The sequence below is a fragment of the Saccostrea echinata genome, unplaced genomic scaffold (assembly GCF_033153115.1).
Source record: "Saccostrea echinata isolate AGI-Se365-2 ecotype Australia unplaced genomic scaffold, CSIRO_AGI_Sech_v1 ptg000030l, whole genome shotgun sequence".
Lineage (NCBI taxonomy): Eukaryota > Metazoa > Mollusca > Bivalvia > Ostreida > Ostreidae > Saccostrea > Saccostrea echinata.
In genome coordinates, this window is record NW_026889779.1 from 30,827,571 (window position 1) to 30,851,047 (window position 23,477).

Genomic DNA, 23,477 nt, shown 5'->3' on the forward strand with positions numbered 1-23,477 from the left:
ATGCAGTTGAATAGCTTACATCAGTATGTATCAACATATGAAGTTTAATTACACTATCTTGAATGGTATCTTTTAAACTGAGCTAAACACTAATTTAAGAAAAGTGAGGTCAGGGTCAAATGAAAGGTCAAGGTAAAAAAAATGTTGATGCAGTTGCATAGCTCTCATCGATATCTATCAGTATATGAAGTTTGATAAAAATATCTTGGATATTTCTTTGAAACTGAGCTTTGAACAGAGCTAAACGCAAAGTGTGACGGAAGGACAGACGGAAGGACGGATGGAAGACGGACATGACAAACACTATCTGCCCCGGCCATATTCATGGCGGGGCATAAAAATATCTTGGACAGTTCCTTTGAAACTGAGCTTAATAACAAACACTATATGCCCCGGCCATATTCATGATGGGGCATTAAAAATACTTAGTAACATTTTTTAAGCATTAAACCTTTTCTGTATCAAAACTAAAGTGTTTATTGCAAAAAAAATTTGAATCTTATTCTAAAAAAAAAGAATAAGCTATATTCAGATTGATTTTATTGAAGTAATTGTTAATACTTAAATAAAATGTTATTCATTTAGATTTTGGGCAAGCTTATTGCAGTGTAAAAATATATGAATTCAAAAATAAATCAGAATTGTTTTGCACACAGTAAACACAAGTACTACTTTTCAGTGAAGGTTTTTTAGGGGGAAAGCCTAAAATAATTCATTCAATTCTAAAACATCAAAAACCTGCAAATACATGTATTGGAATGAAAATGGCCACTGAAGCATAAAGAACATCAATATTATACAAAAAAATATTTTTTTAAATGAAACAAAATAAGTAGAGTGTGTATTAATAAACAAACTTCATCCCAATGCTATTCTTTAAAAAAAAATTTGGACATATAATACATGTAATAGCACTTTTTCACAAAATTTAAAAGGTAAACTACAAGAAATGTTGAAAAATATATAACCACATATATTTTTCTTTCTTACATGTATTAGTTACAAAGTAACTCAATGGCATCAAAAATCTTTTTTAATTCATTCATTTTTACTCTATAAACCTAATATCAATTCAAATAGTTTCAGTTTCAAACAACTTTGAAATAAGTCCTTCTTATCTTGTACACATTTTGTGTTATCACAGGTTAAGGATAACTAGGTCTTCAACTGAGATTCTACAACCACTTCTGCTCCCATGACAAATGCAATCGTCTTGGACTAAAACAATACCATGTACACATGAACCTACACAGGCACTGATTGTTCTCAACCCAAATCCTGACAATCTGATGCAGTTTCAGGTGTCTGTCTCCATGGCCTGACACCTCAGCTGACATTGTGCAATCTCCCGCAGGGCTTCCTGGATACGGTCCAATAATTCCTCTCCATGGCTAACCACCTCCTCCAGTTTTCTAGCCTCTTCTTGATTCTCTGCCTCCAAACGTCTTAAACTCTCCAACTGACAACAAAAAAGTCAAAAACTTTACCTTACAGTAGAAATACACCCTATCAAATTTCACACCTACTCTCAATTTTAAATTTCACAAGGACAGTTTTACTCACCACTTGTAACAATATTTAATCATTTTCCATTGTCAGATTTTACATTTTGCAAAGTTTATAACTTTATATTTGATAAGAAACTATACCTGGACTTTGTGGGACGATTCCTCACTTGGTAAGGAGTCAATCAAAGTGTCAATGTCCTTAGCTGTTCTGGCTATTAGTTTTGCAAATGTTATTGCATAGTCTGAAATGAAAAACAAAGGCTCAATAGCTACACTCAAATCTGTGTAAGCCAAGCGTTTTACCTCCTCTATGCTAGCCTTAGCCCCTTAGTAGATTATATCACTAGAATAGGGGTAAACAAAGGCCACATCATAAATTTTACTCTAGGTTCCAACTAGTAAGGATATGGCTTTAAAAGTGCATCCTGGTATCCACTGTAAACAAAAAATGTTGGTGCAAATGAAAGCAGAGATAGACGAACAACAAGAAGTAATTAAGCTTAAAAAGTTCATAAACTCTCTGCTCACTCATATTAAATTTTGCTTTAACACTCATAATTTTCCAAAAAGAAATCTAATTTATAATAAAAATGCACACTACTTCAGGATACCTTGTGGGGCAAAACTTGACAGAAATTGCCTTTTAACTTGACAATTTTATAAAGGAACAATAGTCATTTATCACATGTGTAGGCCTTTATACAGTGGATATAGCTCATAGGAAATCATTTTCATATCCGCAGTTGTGTTGTCACAATGGTTTTTATGTGAATTAGATCAGGTCAAATATTGTGGATTTACAAATAAAAACAGACTTACAGTATTAGAGTAAAACATGAAATATCTATGTGTAAAACGTGTGATAAACATAGGTAATCAAAGATTACGAAGCTCACCTCGACGAATGTTATCAGTAAAAGTAATGCAAATCTCACATCATATTTTCTTTATAGTTAGTGTGCATCCTGAAAACAATATTCATGCAAGTTTTGTGTAAGTAGGTCTTATAGTTCGTTGGGAATTGACCTGTTCCAAAAACTTTAACCTGTTCACTACCGGTAATCAAGAAAATATGGGTGAATTAAAAAAAAATGACCAAACGCATATTTATCAACCCACACTAAAAATGCAGGCAATGAAAATAGATTTCTATGTCTCAGCATATGTCTTTAGATAGTGTCTAAATACCTGCCAAATATCTCGTTGATATCTCAATTAACAAAAAAGTTATGCCCAAAAATGATGCTAAAATTGTCAGGAGTGCAACACCTTTTTGTGACATTTTGAAATTTCAATATTTTTTGGAGATCTGTGAAATAAATAATAATGCTTTATGTTGAAAATAAAGACTTTCCTGATAATATTCAAAGTATTGAGCTTTAAATGTGGGCTGTAGTAACTTTTGTTTAATCAAGTTGTTGTCATGGCTGATGTTTAAAAAAATGTCATACCATGTCAGGAGTGCAACAGAAAAAATGTAGTGTTGCCAAAAAAACATCAATTGTAAAATTCTGAAAGAAAATTAAGACAAAAAAGAATTTTCAAAGTGTAAAACAATAACTGATAGACATTTTAAAACTTAAAAATGTTATATAAATCACAAGCAGCATTAATTAGAGTCAAGTATATGTGCATACCCAATAATGTCAGGAGTGCAACATTTGATGTTTTGCTCCCATGCATGAAAAAACTATTATCTTTATATGATTTTCTGATTTTTATTTTGGAAAAGAAAGACACAAAGAAAATTTTTACCAAATAGATTTATCAATTACAGGATCTGTCTGTGCTTCAGATCAATATTTCTATGGTCAGGAGTGCAACACATTTTTTTAAAGATTCAAGTTGTGTGACAAAAACACTTCTATTCATGCTTAGACGTATTCATTAATTAATAATGATCTTTTTGTATAATTTAATACTAAATTATTGACAGTTTTATTATTAAAATCCTTCCTTTTTCAATTTTATCAATTCAGATGTGTTTTTATCTTTTTTGTGATTTTTTTAATGAATGTTAAAAATAAACACACTAAAACATTGTCATACAAGATGTGTTTGTGAAACACTGATGCCCCCGTATGGCAGCTTATGGCGAAGGTTAAAGTTTCTTCAAATGCAAGTCAAAATCCAGGCCAAAAGATAAACATAGGTAATCAGAGATTACAGAGCTCACCTCAACGAATGTTGTCTTTAAGTAAGGCAAAGTCCCACACTAAACTAATAATCTAGGAGTGTGCATCCCTAGATGCAACATTTATGCAATTTTGGTCTGATAGGGCTTGCAGTTACTTGGGAATGGACTTATCTGAAAACTTAAAACTAGACACTCATTCAGAAAATGTAAGTCAAATCCAGCATCCGAAGCAAGTTTTGAGATTGCTCGTCCCTTGATGCATCATCCATGCAAGTTTGGTTTAGATAGGCCTTATAGTTACTTGGAAATGAGATCTGCTCCAAAAACTTTAATCTGGTCACTCATCCGGAAAATATAGGTCAGATCCAGCATCTGAAGCAAGTCCAGTAGTGTGAATCCTAAGATGTATCATCCATGCAAGTTTGGTCAATATAGGGTTTATAGTTACTTGGATATGACATCTGCTCCAAAAACTTTAACCTGGTCACTCATCCGGAAAATATAGGTCAGATTCAGCATCTGAAGCAAGTTCAGTAGTGTGCATCCTTAAATGTATCAGCCATGCAAGTTTGGTCAATATAGGGCTTTTAGTTACTTGGAAATGGGATCTGCTCCAAAAACTTTAACCTGGTCACTCATCCGGGAAATATAGGTCAGATCCAGCATCCGAAGCAAGTCCAGTAGTGTGCATCCTTAAATGTATCATCCATGCAAGTTTGGTCAATATAGGGCTTTTAGTTACTTGGAAATGAGATCTGCTCCAAAAACTTTAACCTGGTCACTCATCCGGAAAATATAGGTCAGATCCAGCATCCGAAGCAAGTCAAGTAGTGTGCATCCTTATATGTATCATCCATGCAAGTTTGGTCAATATAGGGCTTATAGTTACTTGGAAATGAGATCTACTCCAAAAACCTTAACCTAGTCACTCATCCGGAAAATGTAGGTCAGATCCAGCATCCGAAGCAAGTTCAGTAGTGTGCATTCTTAGATGTATCATCCATGCAAGTTTGGTCAATATAGGGCTTATAGTTACTTGGAAATGAGACCTGCTCCAAAAACTTTAACCTGCTCCAAAAACTTTAACCTGCTCCAAAAACATTAACCTGGTCATTCTTTAGCTGAAATTGCAGCATCTGAAACCTTGACTGGTACAATGAAACACACTAGAAGCATCCTCCATGCATCTCTGACTAATATAGGCCATAGAAGTACTTGAAAAGAAAACTGCTCCAAAAACCTTAACCTGGGACGCCGACACCGACGCCGAGGGTATTACATAAGCTCCCCCAACTTCGTTGAGGTGAGCTAAAAAATGTTGATACCCAAAGAAAGGTCTTGTCTCAAGGAATACACCTGTGAAATTTGAAAGACCTAGATACAACTGTTCAAAAGTTATGGCCAAGGTTAAAGTTTTTTAAATAAAAGTCAAACGTCAAGGTCAAGGTCAAAGTGGTTGGTATCGAAAGGAAGATCTTGTCACAAGGATTACATATGTGAAGTATGAAAGCCCTAGCACCAACCATTCAAAAGTTATGGCCAAGGTTAAAGTTTTTCAAAAGTAGGTCAAACTCCTAGGTCAAGGTCAAAGGGTCAAAGTGGTTGATATCCAGAGGAAGGTCTTGTCACAAGGAATACACATGTGAAGTTTGAAACCCTAAGCACCAGCTGTTCAAAAGTTATGACCAAGGTTAAAGTTTTTCAAAAGTAGGTCAAGGTCAAAGGGTCAAAGTGGTTGGTACCCAAAGGAAGGACTTGTCACAAGGATTACATATGTGAATTATGAAAGCCCTAGCATCAACCATTCAAAAGTTATGGCCAAGGTTAAAGTTTTTCAAAAGTAGGTCAAATTCCTAGGTCAAGGTCAAAAGGTCAAGTGGTGGTTGGTATCCAAAGGAAGGTCTTGTCGCAAGGATTACATATGTGAAGTATGAAAGCCCTAGCTCCAACCATTCAAAAGTTATGGCCAAGGTTAAAGTTTTTCAAAAGTAGGTCAAACTCCTAGGTCAAGGTCAAAGGGTCAAAGTGGTTGATATCCAGAGGAAGGTCTTGTCACAAGGAATACACATGTGAAGTTTGAAACCCTAAGCACCAGCTGTTCAAAAGTTATGACCAAGGTTAAAGTTTTTCAAAAGTAGGTCAAGGTCAAAGGGTCAAAGTGGTTGGTATCCAAAGGAAGGTCTTGTCACAAGGATTACATATGTGAATTATGAAAGCCCTAGCATCAACCATTCAAAAGTTATGGCCAAAGTTAAAGTTTTTCAAAAGTAGGTCAAATTCCTAGGTCAAGGTCAAAAGGTCAAAGTGGTGGTTGGTATCCAAAGGAAGGTCTTGTCGCAAGGATTACATATGTGAAGTATGAAAGCCCTAGCTCCAACCATTCAAAAGTTATGGCCAAGGTTAAAGTTTTTCAAAAGTAGGTCAAACTCCTAGGTCAAGGTCAAAGGGTCAAAGTGATTGATATCCAGAGGAAGGTCTTGTCACAAGGAATACACATGTGAAGTTTGAAACCCTAAGCACCAGCTGTTCAAAAGTTATGGCCAATGTTAAAGTTCTTCAAAAGTAGGTCAAACTCCAAGGTCAAGGTCAAAAGGTCAAAGTTGTTGGTATGCAAAGGAAGGCCTTGTCACAAAGAATACACATGTGAAGTTTGAAACCCCAAGCACCCACTGTTCAGAAGTTAAGGCCAAGGTTATAGTCTCATAAAATTTTGCAAAAGTGGGTCAAACTCAAAGGTCAAGGTAATAAGGTCAAATATGATGGTACCCAAAGAAAGGTCTTGTCACAGGGAATACACATGTGAAATATGAAAGCCATAGCTCCAACCAATCAAAAGTTATGGGCAAGGTTAAAGTTGACAACAGACAGACAGACAAACAGACAAACAGACAAACGGACAAACAAACAGACAAACAGACAGACAGGACAAAAACAATATACCCCCGGGATCTTTCGATCCGGGGGCATAAAAATTCAAGTAATTCCTCCTCAACTTCACTGAAACAACAGAACAAGTTCTTATGTAATTTTCACTTCACAATTCTACTTTAAAGGTCCCAATACTTTTGGTCAGGAGTGCAACAAATATGTTAGAATTATAAATCATCCAGTAAGAATAAAAATAAAGAAAAAATGATGAGTAGAATTTTTTTCGTGGGTTACTGTGTTTGTCCTCTTAAGGAAAATCTGCTATAAAATATATTTTATCTTCTAAATATACATTTAAGTTAGTTTTTTGGCATAAATAGAGAATAATTCCAGATAAAATATGAATTTCAAATACTTTCATCCATTTTAATTATGAAGTATTGGACTATAAATATTGCACAATTTCATTACCACTTCATGTTGCCAACACTTTATGAATTTTTGTGTTCTACGATTTTAATTTTAAATTTTACTGCAGTCAGGAGTGCAACAAAACTGCTTTATAATTACCAATGCTTTTTAATCATCTTTACTAAAAAATGAGTTGAAAAAATGTTTGATACTATTTGATGTTCAAAACACTATGTCTATCAACAAATTACAGAAATTTTCTAGTCAATTCAGGGAATAGTTTTCATCATTTCACATATAGTTTTATATACAATTTATGTATATTACACTTTGCAAATAATCATGTGTTAAGGTCTTCAAAATATGAAAAACCTGCCGTAAACGATCAAAAATATCAAAATGACAAATTAATTTACAAAGTAAGAATGGGTTATTGTGTGTTATAATTTTTAAAACAATGTCAAATAAAATACATATCAGATGTCAGGAGTGCAACACAATAATGTAACATAGGGTCACTTCAAAATCTAGTATTTTTTGTAAGAGAACTCGTTTATAAAAATTCTTTTTTGGCTTAGATTTAAAGAATTGGCTTGAACGGACAAAAAAGTGAAATTTGGGGAATTTTATTGCTTCATATTTTTTTCATATTAAAACTTTTCAAACCAGAATTGAAAAAATAATGTAAAATAACAATCAAAAAGCCAATTTTTTGTCACACATACAAGAGAAGATACTCAGTCAAGGTCTAGATTTGATCATTTATACCCCTTTTACCATTATGAAGCATAAAAAACTATAATTTCTTGTGATTATGTATTTTAGAAAGTCTTTTAAGGTGTAATGATATTTTCTTTTTTCAAAAGAAATTTTACTAATAAAAATTCTGAAACTTTTTAATCCAATTGTCTATTCTATTGCCACTTCAGGATTTTAAAATAGAATGCATGTGCATTATGATGATATAAGTGAAAAATATGTTAGAAGTAGCTGAATTTTTCCAAAAAAATTCAGTTTGGTGGTCATTTTTTTTTAATTCACCCATATCTTTCATTTCATACATACGAAGCAAGTCTGGAATGCACCATCTATGCAAGATAAATCATAACAGGCCATATAAATAATTATAGAGCTACTCCAAACACATTGTCATGGTTACTCATTTGGAAAATATATGTCATATCCAGCATCCGAAGCAAGTCCGGTAGTGCCCATCCCTAGATACATAAACCATGCAAGTTTGGTCCAGGTAGGGCTTATAGTTACTTGGGAATGGACTTGCTCCAAAAACTTTAACCTGGTCACTCATCTGGAAAATGTAGGTCAGATCCAGCATCCGAAGCAAGTCTGGTAGTGTCTATCCCTAGATGCATCATCCATGCAAGTTTGGTTCAAGTAGGGCTTATAGTTACTTGGGAATGGACCTGATCCAAAAACTTTAACCTGGTCACTCATCTAGAAAATGTAAGTCAGATCCAGCATCCGAAGCAAGTCTGGTAGTGTCTATCCCTAGATGCATCATCCATGCAAGTTTGGTCCAGGTAGGGCTTATAGTTACTTGGGAATGGACTTGCTCCAAAAACTTTAACCTGGTCACTCATCTGGAAAATGTAGGTCAGATCCAGCATCCAAAGCAAGTCTGGTAGTGTCCATCCCTAGATGCATCATCCATGCAAGTTTGGTCCAGGTAGGACATATACTTACTTGGGAATAGACTTGCTCCTAAAACTTTAACTGGGACGCCGACGCTAACGCTGACGCCGACACCAACGCCGGGGGTATAGCATAAGCTCATCTGGACTTCATTGAGGTGAGCTAAAAAGAATCTCCCATGATTTGTGGTTGGATATGGGAGATCCTACATTTATCCCAGTTAGAGTTACCTCTTTTATCAGATTATCAGAGTGACAAGGAACCTTAAAGTGAGAATATGATGTTATAGTATATTTGGGTGCAAGAACAGGGAACAGTCAACTGTCTATATATGGATGTTCTATATGACCTAATATTTACATTTCCAATGTCTTTGTCCGAGATAAAATTAAATATTGTAAAAATACTTTATTTCTACATAAATCTACTGGTTCATCGATAGGTGTGGTTAAAAAAATCACGTGCGGGGCGGGACAAATAGAGACAGAAGCGGAGCTATTAGCACGGGAATTTGCAGAATCAGGAGCATGTAAATATAAGGAATAACTGTCAGATTTTTTGGATTCATGACGATGATCAATCAATTGGCTTGCGTGATAATTTTATGCATTAACGCCTTCAGCGTTTATGCAAATTATCACGCAAGCCACTCGATTGATCACATCATGAATCTGAAAAATTAGTTATTCCTTAAATACAATGTGACAGTTGTCTTTTCATAGGCTCCAGGGTCTAGCTTGGAAAAATTGAAATATTGGACAGTTTTTGTGGCATAAACTGCCAAAGTTTTGTTGGCAGTGTAGCAGAATGAAAACCTTTGGGCCTTCAAGATGTTATATACTTCAAACAAGAATTTCTACTATCTTTTAATCCTTAAACCATGACTTAAAAATATTCCTATTTGCAATGAAATTTCTTTTTCAAATAGTTTTTTTTCCTTTTTATCACAAAGTGATAAATTTTTTTTAAACATAAAGCATGATAATCAATTTGAATATTTCTCTGAGTCAAATATTCAAATTACTTCATTGAAGTTGATATTGATAGGTTAAATAATAGTAGAATACATGTATAAGTACTTTGAAATGTCTTCCTCTAAGAAAAAAGAATAAGCAATTAATTTTTAAGCACTGTCTGAATAAGTTGGATTTATAATAATTCTTAAATTTGTTTTCTTCAATTTACTGCCAATTCTGTGTTCCATTTCAGTTTATATATCATTTTTTCTTCATTGTACAAATGTTTCACCTTCTTGCTGGATTTCTGATGGGGACTTTCCTGGCTGCTTGTCAAAGCCATCAAATTTGCTGGGAGGTGAGCACTGCTGCAACACTCCGATACTATTACAGAAATGATCTGCAAGCTGTAAAGAAAATTATATAAAGGTCAATCTCAGAACTTCAAAGAACTGCAGACATTATCAATAAAATCTCATAAGTCGAATTGATTTTTATCATGTTAATGGTTATTAAAAACATTTAAGGATGGTAGGGATGCAAGAACTGAAAAAAATTCCCTGAGAAACAGCACCAGCTCCAGATCTGGTTCTCAAAATATTACTTTGGACACATCCAAAAAAGTCAAAGAAAAATCAAACAAGAAGCCTATGGACCACAATGCTTTCCTGAGTCACTATGGCCCTGCTGTTTTTCATCAACATATTTTTTATAATTGGGGTGCTCCTAATTCAGAGGAGGGACTTCCGAGAAGTAAGAAAGAACACTAATCTTTAACAACCAATGATCCTTGTTTAATACATATTATAGCAATTACTACCTTGTAAGCTGTCAAAATGATGCTGACATTTATGGGATTTAAAACGAAAGTTGAATGGTAGTTGAATACCAATCCCGATCAGAATCAAGACGAAAAAAAAAAAACCAGAAAAATTTTAACAAATGGAGGCGGGTGTAAAAAAAAAATCGGGCGGGTGGGATGAGAATCTAGGAATCTTTTTATTATGGCCTAAATGAAATGAAGATAACTAGTTAAATCTGTGTCATAAAATGAAAATCATGTTGTTAAAACAATGATCAAGCATACATACAGAGTTATCATGTGAGATAAAAAAAAAAAAGGTTAATAATCTTTACTTTTCATAAGTCTATAAAAAAAAGTGTTAAGAATTTATCTTACTAAAAGGTATTCTGTTATGTTCAAATGCTAAAATGTTTATGGCGGTTACAACAGTTATAAAATGTAATCCATTTCTAATAAGTGTTTAAAATATATAGCCTTAATTTTATTCCATCTTGCCTGGTGCAGGGCATAAATGTAATCCTTGGCAAGTTTTTCCAATTTTAGGAGCCATGGGTTTATTACAGTTTGCCTTGCATTTGTATCAGGCATGTAGCATGTACAGTCTATAATAAGATGCATTAACTTTTTCTTGTCTGTTGAGATTCCAAGAATATTTGTATTCTTCTTGAGCAAGTTCTGTATTTTATTCATGTAAAGTTCTCTTCTCTTAATACCTAAGAGCATGTTCTGAGTACTATCAATTTTAATCCGAGGCAGACTACCGACAGACAAGTTGATGTTACAGGGATTTCAACAACCTTGTTTAAAATCAGCATTTTTGTCAATTTTATGGTCGATATAATGACCTTGTTGGCAAATATGACCTATCATTAGGCTTTTGTTTTAAATACAGAATGTACCGTCTTCTTGATCAATACATAGGGCTCACGGCGGGTATGACCAGTGAAAAGGGGATGCTTATTCCACCTAGGCACCTGATCCCACCTCTGGAATTTCCAGGGGTCCGTGTTTTATGCCGTCTTCTCAGAATTGTTATCTCTATAGATTTTTTTGAGATTGATCACTGTTTATTATCTTCACTTGTTTCACTTAATAACGTTTGGAGAACTTTTTGTTGGCAGATATTTAAATGACGTTTATCAAACAGTTGTTGTTTCGTCATATTTTACCAAACTATTATCAATTTGCCCTGCAAAAGTTATCGTGAAAGTCAGTAACCCAGTGGTTCTAGAGAAGGAAGTGGCAAATTTGCACCAACAAACAGACGGACAGACAGACTGACGCCGGACACTCTTCGATCAGAAAAGCTCACGTGATCACGGGAGCCTTTGGCTCAGGTGAGCTTAAAATACAGATACCTGATTAACAGCATCTTGAAGTTGTGTTAGTCTATCTGCCATTGTTTAAGAGAGTTACCGTTCTTTGCTGCTTTTACTGCTTGGATGTCCTAATTTCAGGTGTTTAGAAATAAGACACTAAATATCTTTGTATAAAAGCAAATAACTACCAGATCGTTTTAAGTTGCTGTTACTTTAGTATGTTTGATATTATACCTAAATATATTTTAAATTTGCATAAAATTTAAAATTTGCCGATTTCTTTTAAAAAGAAACTTTCAAACTTTCTGTAAAAAGTCAAACTGTTGCTATAACATTGATGCTAAAAATTCAGGGTGAAGAATAATTCTTATCATTTAAATAAATTATAAGATTTTTTAATGTTTTATTTTATTTTATTTTGTTAGCTGTATAGTGCAAGATTTAGGAAAATACGGATTTTTTTAAAAATATTACCTACACGTTATTTAGACATCTATAAATTTTACCCACCCTGCAACACTACTTCCTTTCTGAAGAAATTCTCAAACCTTACGGTGGTGTGACTACGTTTCGTGTCAAAACAGACTTAAAGTATGACTTTTTGTTAAGATTTCCAAATCCTTTTGTTTTATTCACCCTTACTTTAATAATTTTTTCACGAAAAACAATCATTACGCCCCCAGAAAGTTTCTATTGAAATCAAATTGAAAAACCACGTGGTTTATGCACGCACATGTAGCCTCTAATTAGTGACAAAGTTTATATGTTTAAATTTTTATATTGATTTCCTCAATATTGTGATTTAAAACAAATCAATACCACTAATTTTTTCATACTTGTATTATGAAATGGTATGTGTTTAAAGAGTCAAAGACTAATATGTTTTACGGTGTGACCGTTGGGGCACAATAGTTCTCAATTTTATCAATAAAATCACTCGATTGACCAAGCCATGAGCTATGCGTTAGCATAGCGAACAGGAATGCAACGCGTTTTTGGAGAAATCGACCAATTCGCTTTTACCTAGCTGCAATAATGTAGCCCTCTCCAATTTTTTTTTCTTTTTTTTTTTGGGGAGAGGGCTACAACTCCTTAGGATCTCCGTAATGGTGCAAGTGCGGGAGTGATTCACTACCGCACAGATTTCGGCTCAAATTATCAGTAACTGGGTATTTTATTAACGTATCTTACCTGAACTCATAAAATGTAGTTATGCAGGACATGAATTGATCCAAAAAATACAGAACAATCCGTATATCGGTTATTTTTCGTGTATGTCAACATCACAACTTGAATTTATCCGCCATGTTTACTGACCTTGATCGATTTTATTTTGGGACAACCAATGAGAATTTGGGATCTAGGGGAGCGGATCCGTATGGATTTCCCTTATTATAAGCATAAATATCACTGTTTATGATAAAAATATCACGTGGAATGCTTTTATTTATCGATGTTTAGTTATATCATACAACACAAACATTTATCAACACCGACATTTACATTATCAAGTGATTCTAAATTTCAAGCGCAAGTCTCAGTACATCACGCGAGAACTGTCATGGCTGCTGAGGTGAACGACTGGAAAACACGCAGATTTATTTTACTTGGTTTTCGCGTATAAAGGGCTATGATGTTGATAGTGAATAAAAATTCCGTCTTATTGGAAGTAAGTTGAATGCAAAAACAATTTATTTTGCCTGCAGTCGCCCGTATCTAAAAAATAAATTTGCACCAATACAGAGATGCAGTGGAATTGTAGCCCTCTCCTGAAAATATCAGATTAAAAAAAAATCGGAGAGGGCTACGTTATTGCAGCTAGCTTTTACCCACCACTTATTCAATACAACTCGTCAGCATTCATGTCAAACGACATTTCTCTACTAAAATTTTGCTTTCTAACCCTTCTCGAATGCTGTCAATACCCACTTTCTTCGATTTCGCATAAACATTCGTTTTACCGTGAAGCCATTGCATGACGTCACATCAAACCCGAACCTGACAGTTGTACCATCAAAAAGCTATAGCAGCTTACACTTGTAACGTTGATCCGCCTCTCAAACTGTCAAACCGCACGAGACACAGTCTAGACCGTGAAGTCACATGACGTCGGAATTTACGGAGACAGCCGAGTGTCTGGTTGAACGAGACCAAAGATCTTGTGCAATAATAAATGAAATACGTTGTAGAGTAGATGTAATTATTTTTGATTTCTTTTAATTTCTCTGCAAAGAAAGAAAAGTAAACGTATCTCTCGGTAATGAAAAATTATCCTTGGTCTTTTGTATATTTTGTAAGAATTTCGCATGGAACCCTGGTAGCGAAGGAATTCTGGGAATGTTGCACCAGAAAATTTGACTGACATATGTACAGATTTCATTCCGAATTTCCTCTGTTCTTACACGTTAGTCTATTGAGCTCGCTTCACAAGCAGCGCTGCTCGCTGCGCTTGCTACAACAGTAACAGGTCTATACAATCACTGTATTAAGGTACAAGGGATTTATCTAGCGATTTTATTTGACTACCCTTTTTACGTAAAGGGGGTAAAATGAGAAGAAAAGCTCCATATTAGCCCTTTACTTTACCGGTCCCCAGAAAGACGCGCTAAAATATAGTGTCGCCGTAGGCGACTTCAATATATATGAGATTGCGTGAGCGACCAAAACAAAAATTAAAAGTATGAAGTTTTAAGCCTTTTTGAGCCCAAAATTGAATTCTATGGCTAAAAGTTTAATTTAAAACGAAGTTTTTAAACTTGTTCTCTGGAAAAAAGCAATAAATATTGTTTATTCAGTGAAAGAACGACAAAAATAAATGCCAACGAAACGCATGCGCAGACTTGTCGAAATTTTGAAATCACTGTCAGACATTTGGTCTGACAAAGTCAAATGTTCTGCTGGACCGGACGAAGTTTTGTCAGACCAGATATACGTTCTTTATTTTGACGCTGAGAAAGTAAAATAAAAACTGCACTAAAATGCCGTTTATTATTTTCAACAGCCTTCAATCTCACAAGTTTCTTTTCTTAGAATAGAGAATCTTTAATCAGAGACATAAATGGCACGTTTTATGTCTTTGCTGTAACAAATTTAATCGACCATCGTCACCACACGGCCATTTCTGCTGTTTCTGTGACTTTCACCTGCGCACCACAAACCCGATCTTTTTAAAATTTGCTTCACTGGAGATTTTTTTCAAACGGTCATTTGGACTGACATTTTCTTGAGAGTTATTGGTCCAGACAAATTTTTATCGGCCTTGCCGACAGGACCGACAGATTTCAACAAGTCTGATGCGGCGCATGCTTAGTGTCGTTTCTTTCGTACTTAGACATTTTTAGGTCACCTGAGTCACTCAGGTGACCTATTGCTATCTGTTTTCGTCCGTCGTCGTCCGTCGTGTGTTAACATTTGAACATTTTCAGCTTCTTCTCTGAAACCGCTGAACCAATTTCAGCCAATTTTAGCATATGGCATCTACCATAATTTTGGGGGTATTCGTCGATGGGGTGTATAGGTTGAAAGGCTCATTTTCAGCCGTAATTTTTAAAAAAGCCCTTATCAGTTGAGTGACGTAAATCTTAAGCATCGTGGAATGAGCGTGCGGATCTGAGGTCCGGGTGGTTTCACCTCAATTACCTGTTTGCTCTGAGTGGATTTCTTCATGATGTTTATTTAAGCAAAAGTCATTTGATCAATGGGTGTTTAGATTAACATAATTAATGAGCAACTCAATTGAATTCAATTATTAGTTACTGATCTAGCTGCAGAACTGTAGCGTTATGGTTTTATATTTTAGTTTTTGACCATAACGCTACAGATCCCGTAATGTAAATAAAATGCTATTTACGGCCCAAGATTTACTGCACACTTTGGGGATGTATTTCGCCACTTTCCAGCATTGGTCGATCAATGACCTTTTATCCCCTAATTCTTGACACATTCTATAACCAACCTGTATATTTTATCCACCTCCTAACCCTTTATAGTCGTCTCTACAGACCAATAAACTCACTTGATGTAAATTTTATGCCATACGACAAATTCACAACAAGCAAGTTTATTGGTCTTTACCAGACTCTCTGCTAGTCGGAGACGTGGGCAATAATATCCTTAAGAGTTGGTCACCCACAGGCAAAATTAATCACATTTGCAAGTGGGCTAGTGGTTATTTGCAATCCTGACTAGTCCTGCTGGACTAAAGCCTAAAAAAGTTAGTGTTGAATACAAAATAAAACTACTTTAATAAGTAAATAAAGCTCTGTAGGTTATTCAAGCTATAGAGCTAAATGTAGTGATTATAGCAGACCTGTTTAAATCATTTATGATTAGATATTCAGTATCAGTATTTTAAAACGTCAAAATAAGAAAGTGGTTGAAATTATTTCACGTAGGTGCAAAAACGAGAGAAATATCAACTGTGAGCTAAATTGAAATTTAATGTCACATATGTCACATTTTTAAATTCCAGAATGCGTTACGTAGCGGCCTACTTGCTTGCAGCTCTTAGTGGCAACAGCAATCCCTCTGCAGCTGACCTGAAGAAGATCATTGGGTCAGTAGGAATTGATGCAGAGGCTGACAAAATCAACAAAATCATCAGTGAACTAAAGGGAAAAAGTATTGAAGAACTCATCACTCAAGGTAATACTACTGATTTTGCCTTAACTTAGAGAACTTAATAGAAATCGTATGAGATGTCTTGTTAATTTCTTTTTATCATCCCCAATTGTAATATGCTAGATCAACAGGTATCACTTATGTATGTGTATATTTTTTTTCATAAATATGTGAAATAAAAAAATCAACTGTAATGATGATTTATTGGTAATACAAGAGACTTTGTTTTACAGGTCAAGAGAAGCTTGCATCTGTGCCATCAGGTGGTGCAGTAGCCGCCAGCGCTCCTGCTGGAGGAGCCCCAGCTGAGGCAGCACAAGGTACAGCACCAGTCATCACAAATCTTTATTCTTATTGGTTAACAACAATCAAACAAAACTTTTTGATTTAGAGGATTTCTAATATGATCAATTTATGTAGTGCTGACACAACATGTTACACAGCATTGATCTATAGTTTGGTTTATTAAGAAGTCCTGTCATTCAACATAAATTCACATTTTGGGAATTTCTATATTCACAGAAAAGAAAGAAGAGAAGAAGAAACCGGAACCAGAATCCGAATCTGACGACGATATGGGATTTGGTCTCTTCGATTAAAAGAAGACTTTATATGTCATTCACAAATAAATCGTAAATCAAGATGTGTATTCTTGTGAGTTAAGTAATAGTATGTGATGGTACATTACAATTAGGAATGAAGTGGAAAAACTTGATTGAGGTGCATCAAGAGATGATTTGCCAATAAAACCAAATTTCCCCCAGGATTCTTTTTACAATACGCAGTCAAAATACTATTATATAAGTTGTGTTTTGATTAGTTGAAATTTTTAAAAGGACAATAAACACTAAGTAAATGCACACATTTAAGAAATTTTTATGCCCCAGCCATATAGTGTTACCCTGTTCCATCATTCTGTCATTCCATAGTCATTCACTTTCTGTCCATTATCTCTGCAACAGTTGGTCTCCCGCATGGCGCAGTGGTTAGAGCGTCTGCTCTAGAGTCGCGAAGCAAGGAGTTGATCCTTACCATAGGCACTCCCCAGCTTAATTGTTAAAAATATATATCTACTATACTATAAACATGTTTATAGTATAGATCTAGTAGATATATATTTTTTAACAATTAAGATGGGGAGTGCCTATGATCCTTACGTCGCGGGTTCGAATCCCACTGTGGGACGTGGAGACCGGTCCTTTGGATGAGACCGTATAAACCGAGGTCCCGTGTCGCAGTAGGTGCTGGCACGATAAAGATCCCTCACTGCTCAATGGCTGTAAGTGCCGAGTATAGGACAAAATTTGCAGCTCTCCACCGGTAAGTGGTGGCGTCTCCATATGAGTGAAAAATTTTCGAGAGGGACCTTAAACAACATACAAACAAACTCTGCAACAGTTGCACACATTCAACTCAAATTTACATGGATACATATACGTCAGAGGAATACGCGGGTCAAGTTTGAATTTGGTCATGGTTCGATGATTTTTGACAGTAGCTCTCTTGAACTTAAAAAAGAAGAAATTTTCTGTTTCTGCTCTCTAACTTTTGTAGAGATGTATAAGGTTGAAATTGCATATGCAGGTATTTTACCAGAAAGTACAGGAGGTCAATTTAAGTTCGAACACAAAGAAGATGGGTGAACAAGGCGGGCAAAGTGCCTATAGTGCGACAAACATGAAGTGGAAAAAAATCAATTACATCAAAATTTTCTTTGATATCTCATCTAACATTAAAGTATACTTTATGTAAAATCTCTACAATTTACAAAAATCTCACAGACTGAAATTATTTGCCTACGAAATAGCATACACACACTAAAGAGGACAAAAAGGATCATTTTTCTCAAACTTAAACATACTCGTAATTTTTCGATATGAGTGGGTCTTCGCTCCATTTTTTGAAAGTTAATCCTAAAAGTTTGCATAAAAATATACATTTTTTGGTGTACAAAAACATGAAGCAACGACCCACCATACCTTAAAACTACACTTTTATGACAAAACATTCGCATCTTTCTGAGAAATACTTGAAGTCCATTAAGGCAAGGGTCAAATCACGAACATGGTTTAAATGCCACTATTCATCAGGAACTGTGTAGCGTAGTGGTTAGCGTGTTAGTCTCAAAGCAATATAATACTCCGGATTTTTATTGTTAGGGGTTCGAATCCCTTTTAATGAAAGAATAAATTTTTCCGAGTTCTTTTTTTATCAGAAAAGTTTCGTTGATCATAATTTCATAAATTTCAATAATGTGAACTTTACTTTAAATACTTAATTCACAAATTGAATATGATTTTTTTAAATATCTCAAGCTATAGGCATTCTACACAGTCACAGTCTGACCGACATTTCCCCCCGCCTGTTATAATAGTAACTATTTGAATTGAGAGAGGTTTGATCGTCCCACCCTTAGGGAGTAGTCCTATTTTGAAAATTTTACAAATTTTTGATTCAGTAGCAATGGCAACACAACTCGTCTATTTGAGAATCTAATATTAAGGATCATTTATCTTAATGAAGCGTACTTCTAATTTTTTTAATATAATTGGAATAGGATTAGAACTTTGAAGGGGAAGCATTTTGAAAAAGAAATTCTCAGAAATTTCTAATTTAAGTAGAGTTGTCAAATCTAAATTTAAGTTACTTGTTACTGGTTTGCTTTTCCGAACGAGTACTAGAACACTCGTTCATTATTTTAAAAAATATCAAAATTTAAACTATTTTCACGATTGTACAGTGTTCTTAAAGATTTATTTAATTTTAGAATCAGAGTCTAGAAAAGGAAGAAGATAAATTATACATATTTTTAAAAAATATAAATAAACATAATTACCAAACTTTCATTTTTGATGTTATTTTGGAATCCATGCGCAGATTCAGTATTTTATTCCAGGGGGGAAGTAATCCCCCCCCCCCCCCCAAAGGAATTGGGGCGCTTATGGAATGATTATCTATGTCAAATGAAACTTAATTAAATTCATTCATCAATTTCAAGGCAAAAGTTTCTCCCATGAATACACATCGTCATTAGCTGCAGAACTGTAGCGTTATGGTTTTATAGTTTAGTATTTGACCATAATATGTCAAAGACTAAAAAATAAAAACCATAACGCTACAGTTCTGCAGCTACATCGGCATTTGATCCGTAATCCTGGTAATGTATCATCAGATCGTTTGCCTGACAAATTTTTGTTCTGCACAGAATTTAAAAAGTTTAAAAACTATTGTTTCTCCGATGTTGATTTGATGTTACTGGTTTAACTGTTTAACATACATGTTTTCCATCTGCATGGTGTATAATTCAGGCACAGAAGGTAGAGTTTAAGTATATAGGTGTGGTACGTTCCTGAGAAAAGAGCACTGCAAATGCTTACGTTAAAGAGGTGTTAGACATGTCAGAAATACACCGAATCAGAGACATGCTAATATGCTAATGAATAACAGTGTACTAAAAATGATGACATTAAGAGATCCTGATAGGACATGTCAGAAAAACACCGAATCATAGACACACATAACTGAAGGTAATAGAAGTGAACTATATAAATGATTGGAGATATCCTACAATTGCATTCAAAGACGCATTGTATCAGAGAGGCATTCTACTAGATCTAAGAGGACGGAATGGTACAAATGCTTATGTAACAGTAGACGGACCAGACCAGGATTCATACCCGGTCCCCCTGAATTTCCAGTCAGTGGTCTACCAACAGCATGAGCTATCTGGCCACAGGTGATCGTCTGACCGCCGCACACCTCCCTTAAAAGGTCTTTGGCCCGGCCCTGAATACACCAACCCAGGCTCTTTCCTGCGCGTGGCAGGTCTTTCACTGTCACATCCTGGTCACGGCACCAAATAACAGGAGAGAAGAAAAATGCTACGGAACAGACCGGGATTCGAACCCAGACCCCCTGAATCTCCAGTAATAGATCCTCTCCAGCTGAGCCATCTGGCCACGGGCAATGAAACCCGATCTGACCGCCACATCCCTCCTTCATTAAAGGTCGTCCGCCCCCGAAGACACCAACACAGGTGGCAGATCTCCCACATGTCACTTCCAGGGCATGGCACGGCACCAAATGTAACAAGAGAATCTCCAGTCAGATGCACTTTCTACTGAGCCATCTGGCCACGTCTGACTGCATTCCAGAGCTCCCACTGGAGGGAAAATATTTTTCGCCACTTTTTGCAATGAAAGGAATCGCATTCTTACATCTCGTCTCGACAAGTGTATATTCTAAACACTCCACTAATAGCACAATTTCAATTTACATGTAATATCACAGGCATTGTTTTATGATTGTAAAATTTAAAGTTGTATCCACTTACAAAACTAATATATATGAATTTTTTCTACATTTATACAATTAATTTGCAGATACTGATATTAGCCAACTCTTGAAAGTAGATGCCCTCTTGTTCATAATTTTTTTTAGCCCTGGGAGGGGGGTTACAGACTTAGTAAAGATATATGATATATTTTTTAAAATTGAAAAAAAATAATATAAAAATTGAAAATTTTAATCTTATCAACAATTTATTATGAAAAGAGGTAATTAAAATCAGGTTTAAAACTTGGCCTAATTTAACAATTTGGACATTTGGTGTATGCATATAAATTCATATAATTGAAAATAATTCAGTGTATTTGACAAAAGTATTGTTTCCAAGCCAGTATCCCTTTCACTCTTTGTCAGTTTATGGTATGATGAACACAATATTTTGCCTTTTAAGTCTTTAATCAGGTAAAATTAGCAGCCATGCTCTGCAATTTTCGTCATGTTTTCCTACTTTCGGTTTAAAAAAACAATCTATATAGATCCAGATTTTATTGATATAAATCTTTTATTAACTAACTTCATCTCCCAAAAACACTTTGTCTTTCCTTGTTTAATCCATCTTACATTATTTCAAGTAATTTTGTATCCCCTTACTGCTCCAGGCTAAATTAACCTAGTCAGCTGTGTGCGTTCAAGCGAGACGTGATTTCCTACATTGTTTTGTAAGTTTCATGGAGTTTTCACACCCTGAATTCACACGTCTGCTTGCATTAAGGACATACGCAACGTAGTTTGACCTTTATTGTCATTTTCCCTGGAGTTGAAGAGTTCCAATACTGAAAGCAAATGTGTGCTACATTTTAATGTCTATATATGCCGTTGTACATTTCTTCTAAAACAAGTTTGGATGAACAAAACATCTAGAATATATATTTAGTAATTTTTGTGTATTTTTCTTTGATTTATACGAGAATTTTCATCTATTGATATCTTTTCAAAACCCCTGGTAATGCATGCTGATTTTTTGTCTACGAACATCTGATGGCAATATAATCTTAAATTAAGAATATCTTGAAAAATTATCAGTAGGTAAGGTACGTTGCGTATGTCCTTAAATAAACAAAGGGGATAATCTGTATACATTGAATAAACAAAGGAGATAGCTAGGAGTACACACACTTTCGTATAGTATATCTTAAAAAAAATCCATTTTCGCCACTTTTGAATTTCTTTTCGCCACTTTTGGAAAAAATTCGCAATTGGCGCAAATGGCGAATCACAGCTCGAGCCCTGCTGCATTCTATAGCAGCGGGGTAAGGAGCCACTACCTATATGTATAACGTCAAGTAGGTTTGACCTGTAGTCAGGAAGGGGAATTGAACCCAGGCCTCCGCCTCGATCGTACTCATCAATCTTAAGACGTTTAATATACAAGAAAGAAATTAATTAAATATGCTCTGTAGGTAGTGATTGTTCCTTCGCCAAGCCGCTGGCATTAAAGTAAGAAAGACTTTCAGATGATCAAGACCTTAAAAACCGAGGTCCCCGGTCACGATAGATGTTGGTATTCCTCACTGCTACAGCCGTAGGCGCTATAATCAATGGTCGAAATTTTTGGCACTCCACCTATAAAGGAATTGACATCACTACATAGGTGAAACATTTTCGAATACATGTAATCTAGAGTCGCTAGTTCGAGTCTCATAGTATGAGACCATGTATCATGTCGCTGTAAATGCTTGCACGAAAAAGTTTCCTTGCTCCAGATGATGTGGTTAGGTAGCTCTTCCTTTGACTTAATTTATTCTCAGATGATGAGTAAATGACGGGATCACCTGTAGGTATCCGAAGACACCTGTTGTCCAGCTCAGAAGATGGTCGTCTACGAATGCAGTGGTTACAGGTACTCACAGAACTCATAGAGGATAGGATCTTTGATAAATACTGAGAATGATAAAGGACCGATATTTATTACGGTTTCTCTAACAATTAAATTGAGAGGTCATCATAAGTGAGAACAAATGGAACGAATAGAACCATACTATCAGTATGATTCCTATAAAACTCGAAAGCTTTATACAATGATTTTCCAGCGATTAACAGAACAGAATAGAACAGAACATTATTACATTAACATTTCGTAACATGATGAGTTGATTTTCAATCTGGTCTTTTTATATACCTGTAAATTAAAATTTCCATAATAGTTTTACTTTCACTAGCCTATGCAAAACGTGCTGTTTCCATTCTCGTCAAATATGACATTAAGGTATGTCACTCGTGAAATTTGTTATATCAAGGATTTTTTGAGAAGTATATTTTGAATAAGTACTCATATAGTATGACTCAAAATCGCTGAGAAAATGGGGGGGGGGGGGGGCAGTGTGCATCTAACTGAGCTACGGTACAATTAAGTTGACCTTTTTGCACTTAAATTGTAACTCGTTGGTTAATCACTTTAACCGTTATCATATTTTATTATATACCCAAGAGTGTATCACTCAATTTTACTGTAGATTTCGTACAATCACGTGACGGTGTGATCCGACTTTCCGGATCACCACACTGTGGTTTTCTGAATCCGTATCACCCCTTTCTGAAATTGATGACGTAGTACACAGAAACATGACGTTATTTTTCATGCGCATCAAAAAGTTCCTAGACAAAATGCTTTGTTTAATGGAAAAATCTTATATAATTGATCTCAAAAGTTTTTTTAAAACTATATTTTGCTAGTTGTAAGGGGGTATATAATAAATTTATCATTATAACAGTAACTTGATCCGAAGAGCCGTATCACGTCTCGTTGACAGGCGCGGATCTTCAGATCAAACTCGACGCTTCGAGTCTCGTTTGATCTATTAAAAATCTAAATAGGCAATAGAATATTTTCTTGTATTGTTACAGTATTAGATT

The 23,477-nt window shown here is 35.1% G+C and overlaps 2 protein-coding genes across 2 annotated transcripts; one reads left to right on the forward strand and one right to left on the reverse strand.

Annotated features, from left to right (window-relative positions):
* Positions 1-861: 861 nt before the first annotated feature.
* On the reverse strand, positions 862-11,770 carry LOC133197695 (mediator of RNA polymerase II transcription subunit 21-like). The gene is made up of 4 exons (XM_061333849.1): positions 11,697-11,770; positions 9,826-9,940; positions 1,650-1,750; positions 862-1,459 (listed from the first exon to the last, which is right to left on the reverse strand). The coding sequence occupies exons 1-4, from the start codon at positions 11,736-11,738 to the stop codon at positions 1,298-1,300; spliced, it is 420 nt and encodes a 139-aa protein (XP_061189833.1). The 5' UTR covers positions 11,739-11,770; the 3' UTR covers positions 862-1,297.
* A 4,327-nt stretch (positions 11,771-16,097) lies between these two features.
* Positions 16,098-16,920, forward strand: LOC133197697 (large ribosomal subunit protein P2-like). Its single transcript, XM_061333850.1, has 3 exons — positions 16,098-16,301; positions 16,511-16,597; positions 16,800-16,920. The coding sequence occupies exons 1-3, from the start codon at positions 16,130-16,132 to the stop codon at positions 16,874-16,876; spliced, it is 336 nt and encodes a 111-aa protein (XP_061189834.1). The 5' UTR covers positions 16,098-16,129; the 3' UTR covers positions 16,877-16,920.
* The last annotated feature ends 6,557 nt before the right edge of the window (positions 16,921-23,477 follow it).

Coding starts and splice junctions, on each gene's coding strand:
- LOC133197695 (XM_061333849.1), bottom strand. CDS start 11,738: ATGGCAGATAGACTAACACAACTTCAAGATGCTGTTAATCAG. Junction 1,751..9,825: donor ATCAGAAATCCAGCAAGAAG/GTGAAACATTTG, acceptor TTTTCATTTCAG/ACTATGCAATAACATTTGCA. Junction 1,460..1,649: donor AATCGTCCCACAAAGTCCAG/GTATAGTTTCTT, acceptor TTTTGTTGTCAG/TTGGAGAGTTTAAGACGTTT.
- LOC133197697 (XM_061333850.1), top strand. CDS start 16,130: ATGCGTTACGTAGCGGCCTACTTGCTTGCAGCTCTTAGTGGCAACAGC. Junction 16,302..16,510: donor TGAAGAACTCATCACTCAAG/GTAATACTACTG, acceptor TTTGTTTTACAG/GTCAAGAGAAGCTTGCATCT. Junction 16,598..16,799: donor CCCAGCTGAGGCAGCACAAG/GTACAGCACCAG, acceptor CTATATTCACAG/AAAAGAAAGAAGAGAAGAAG.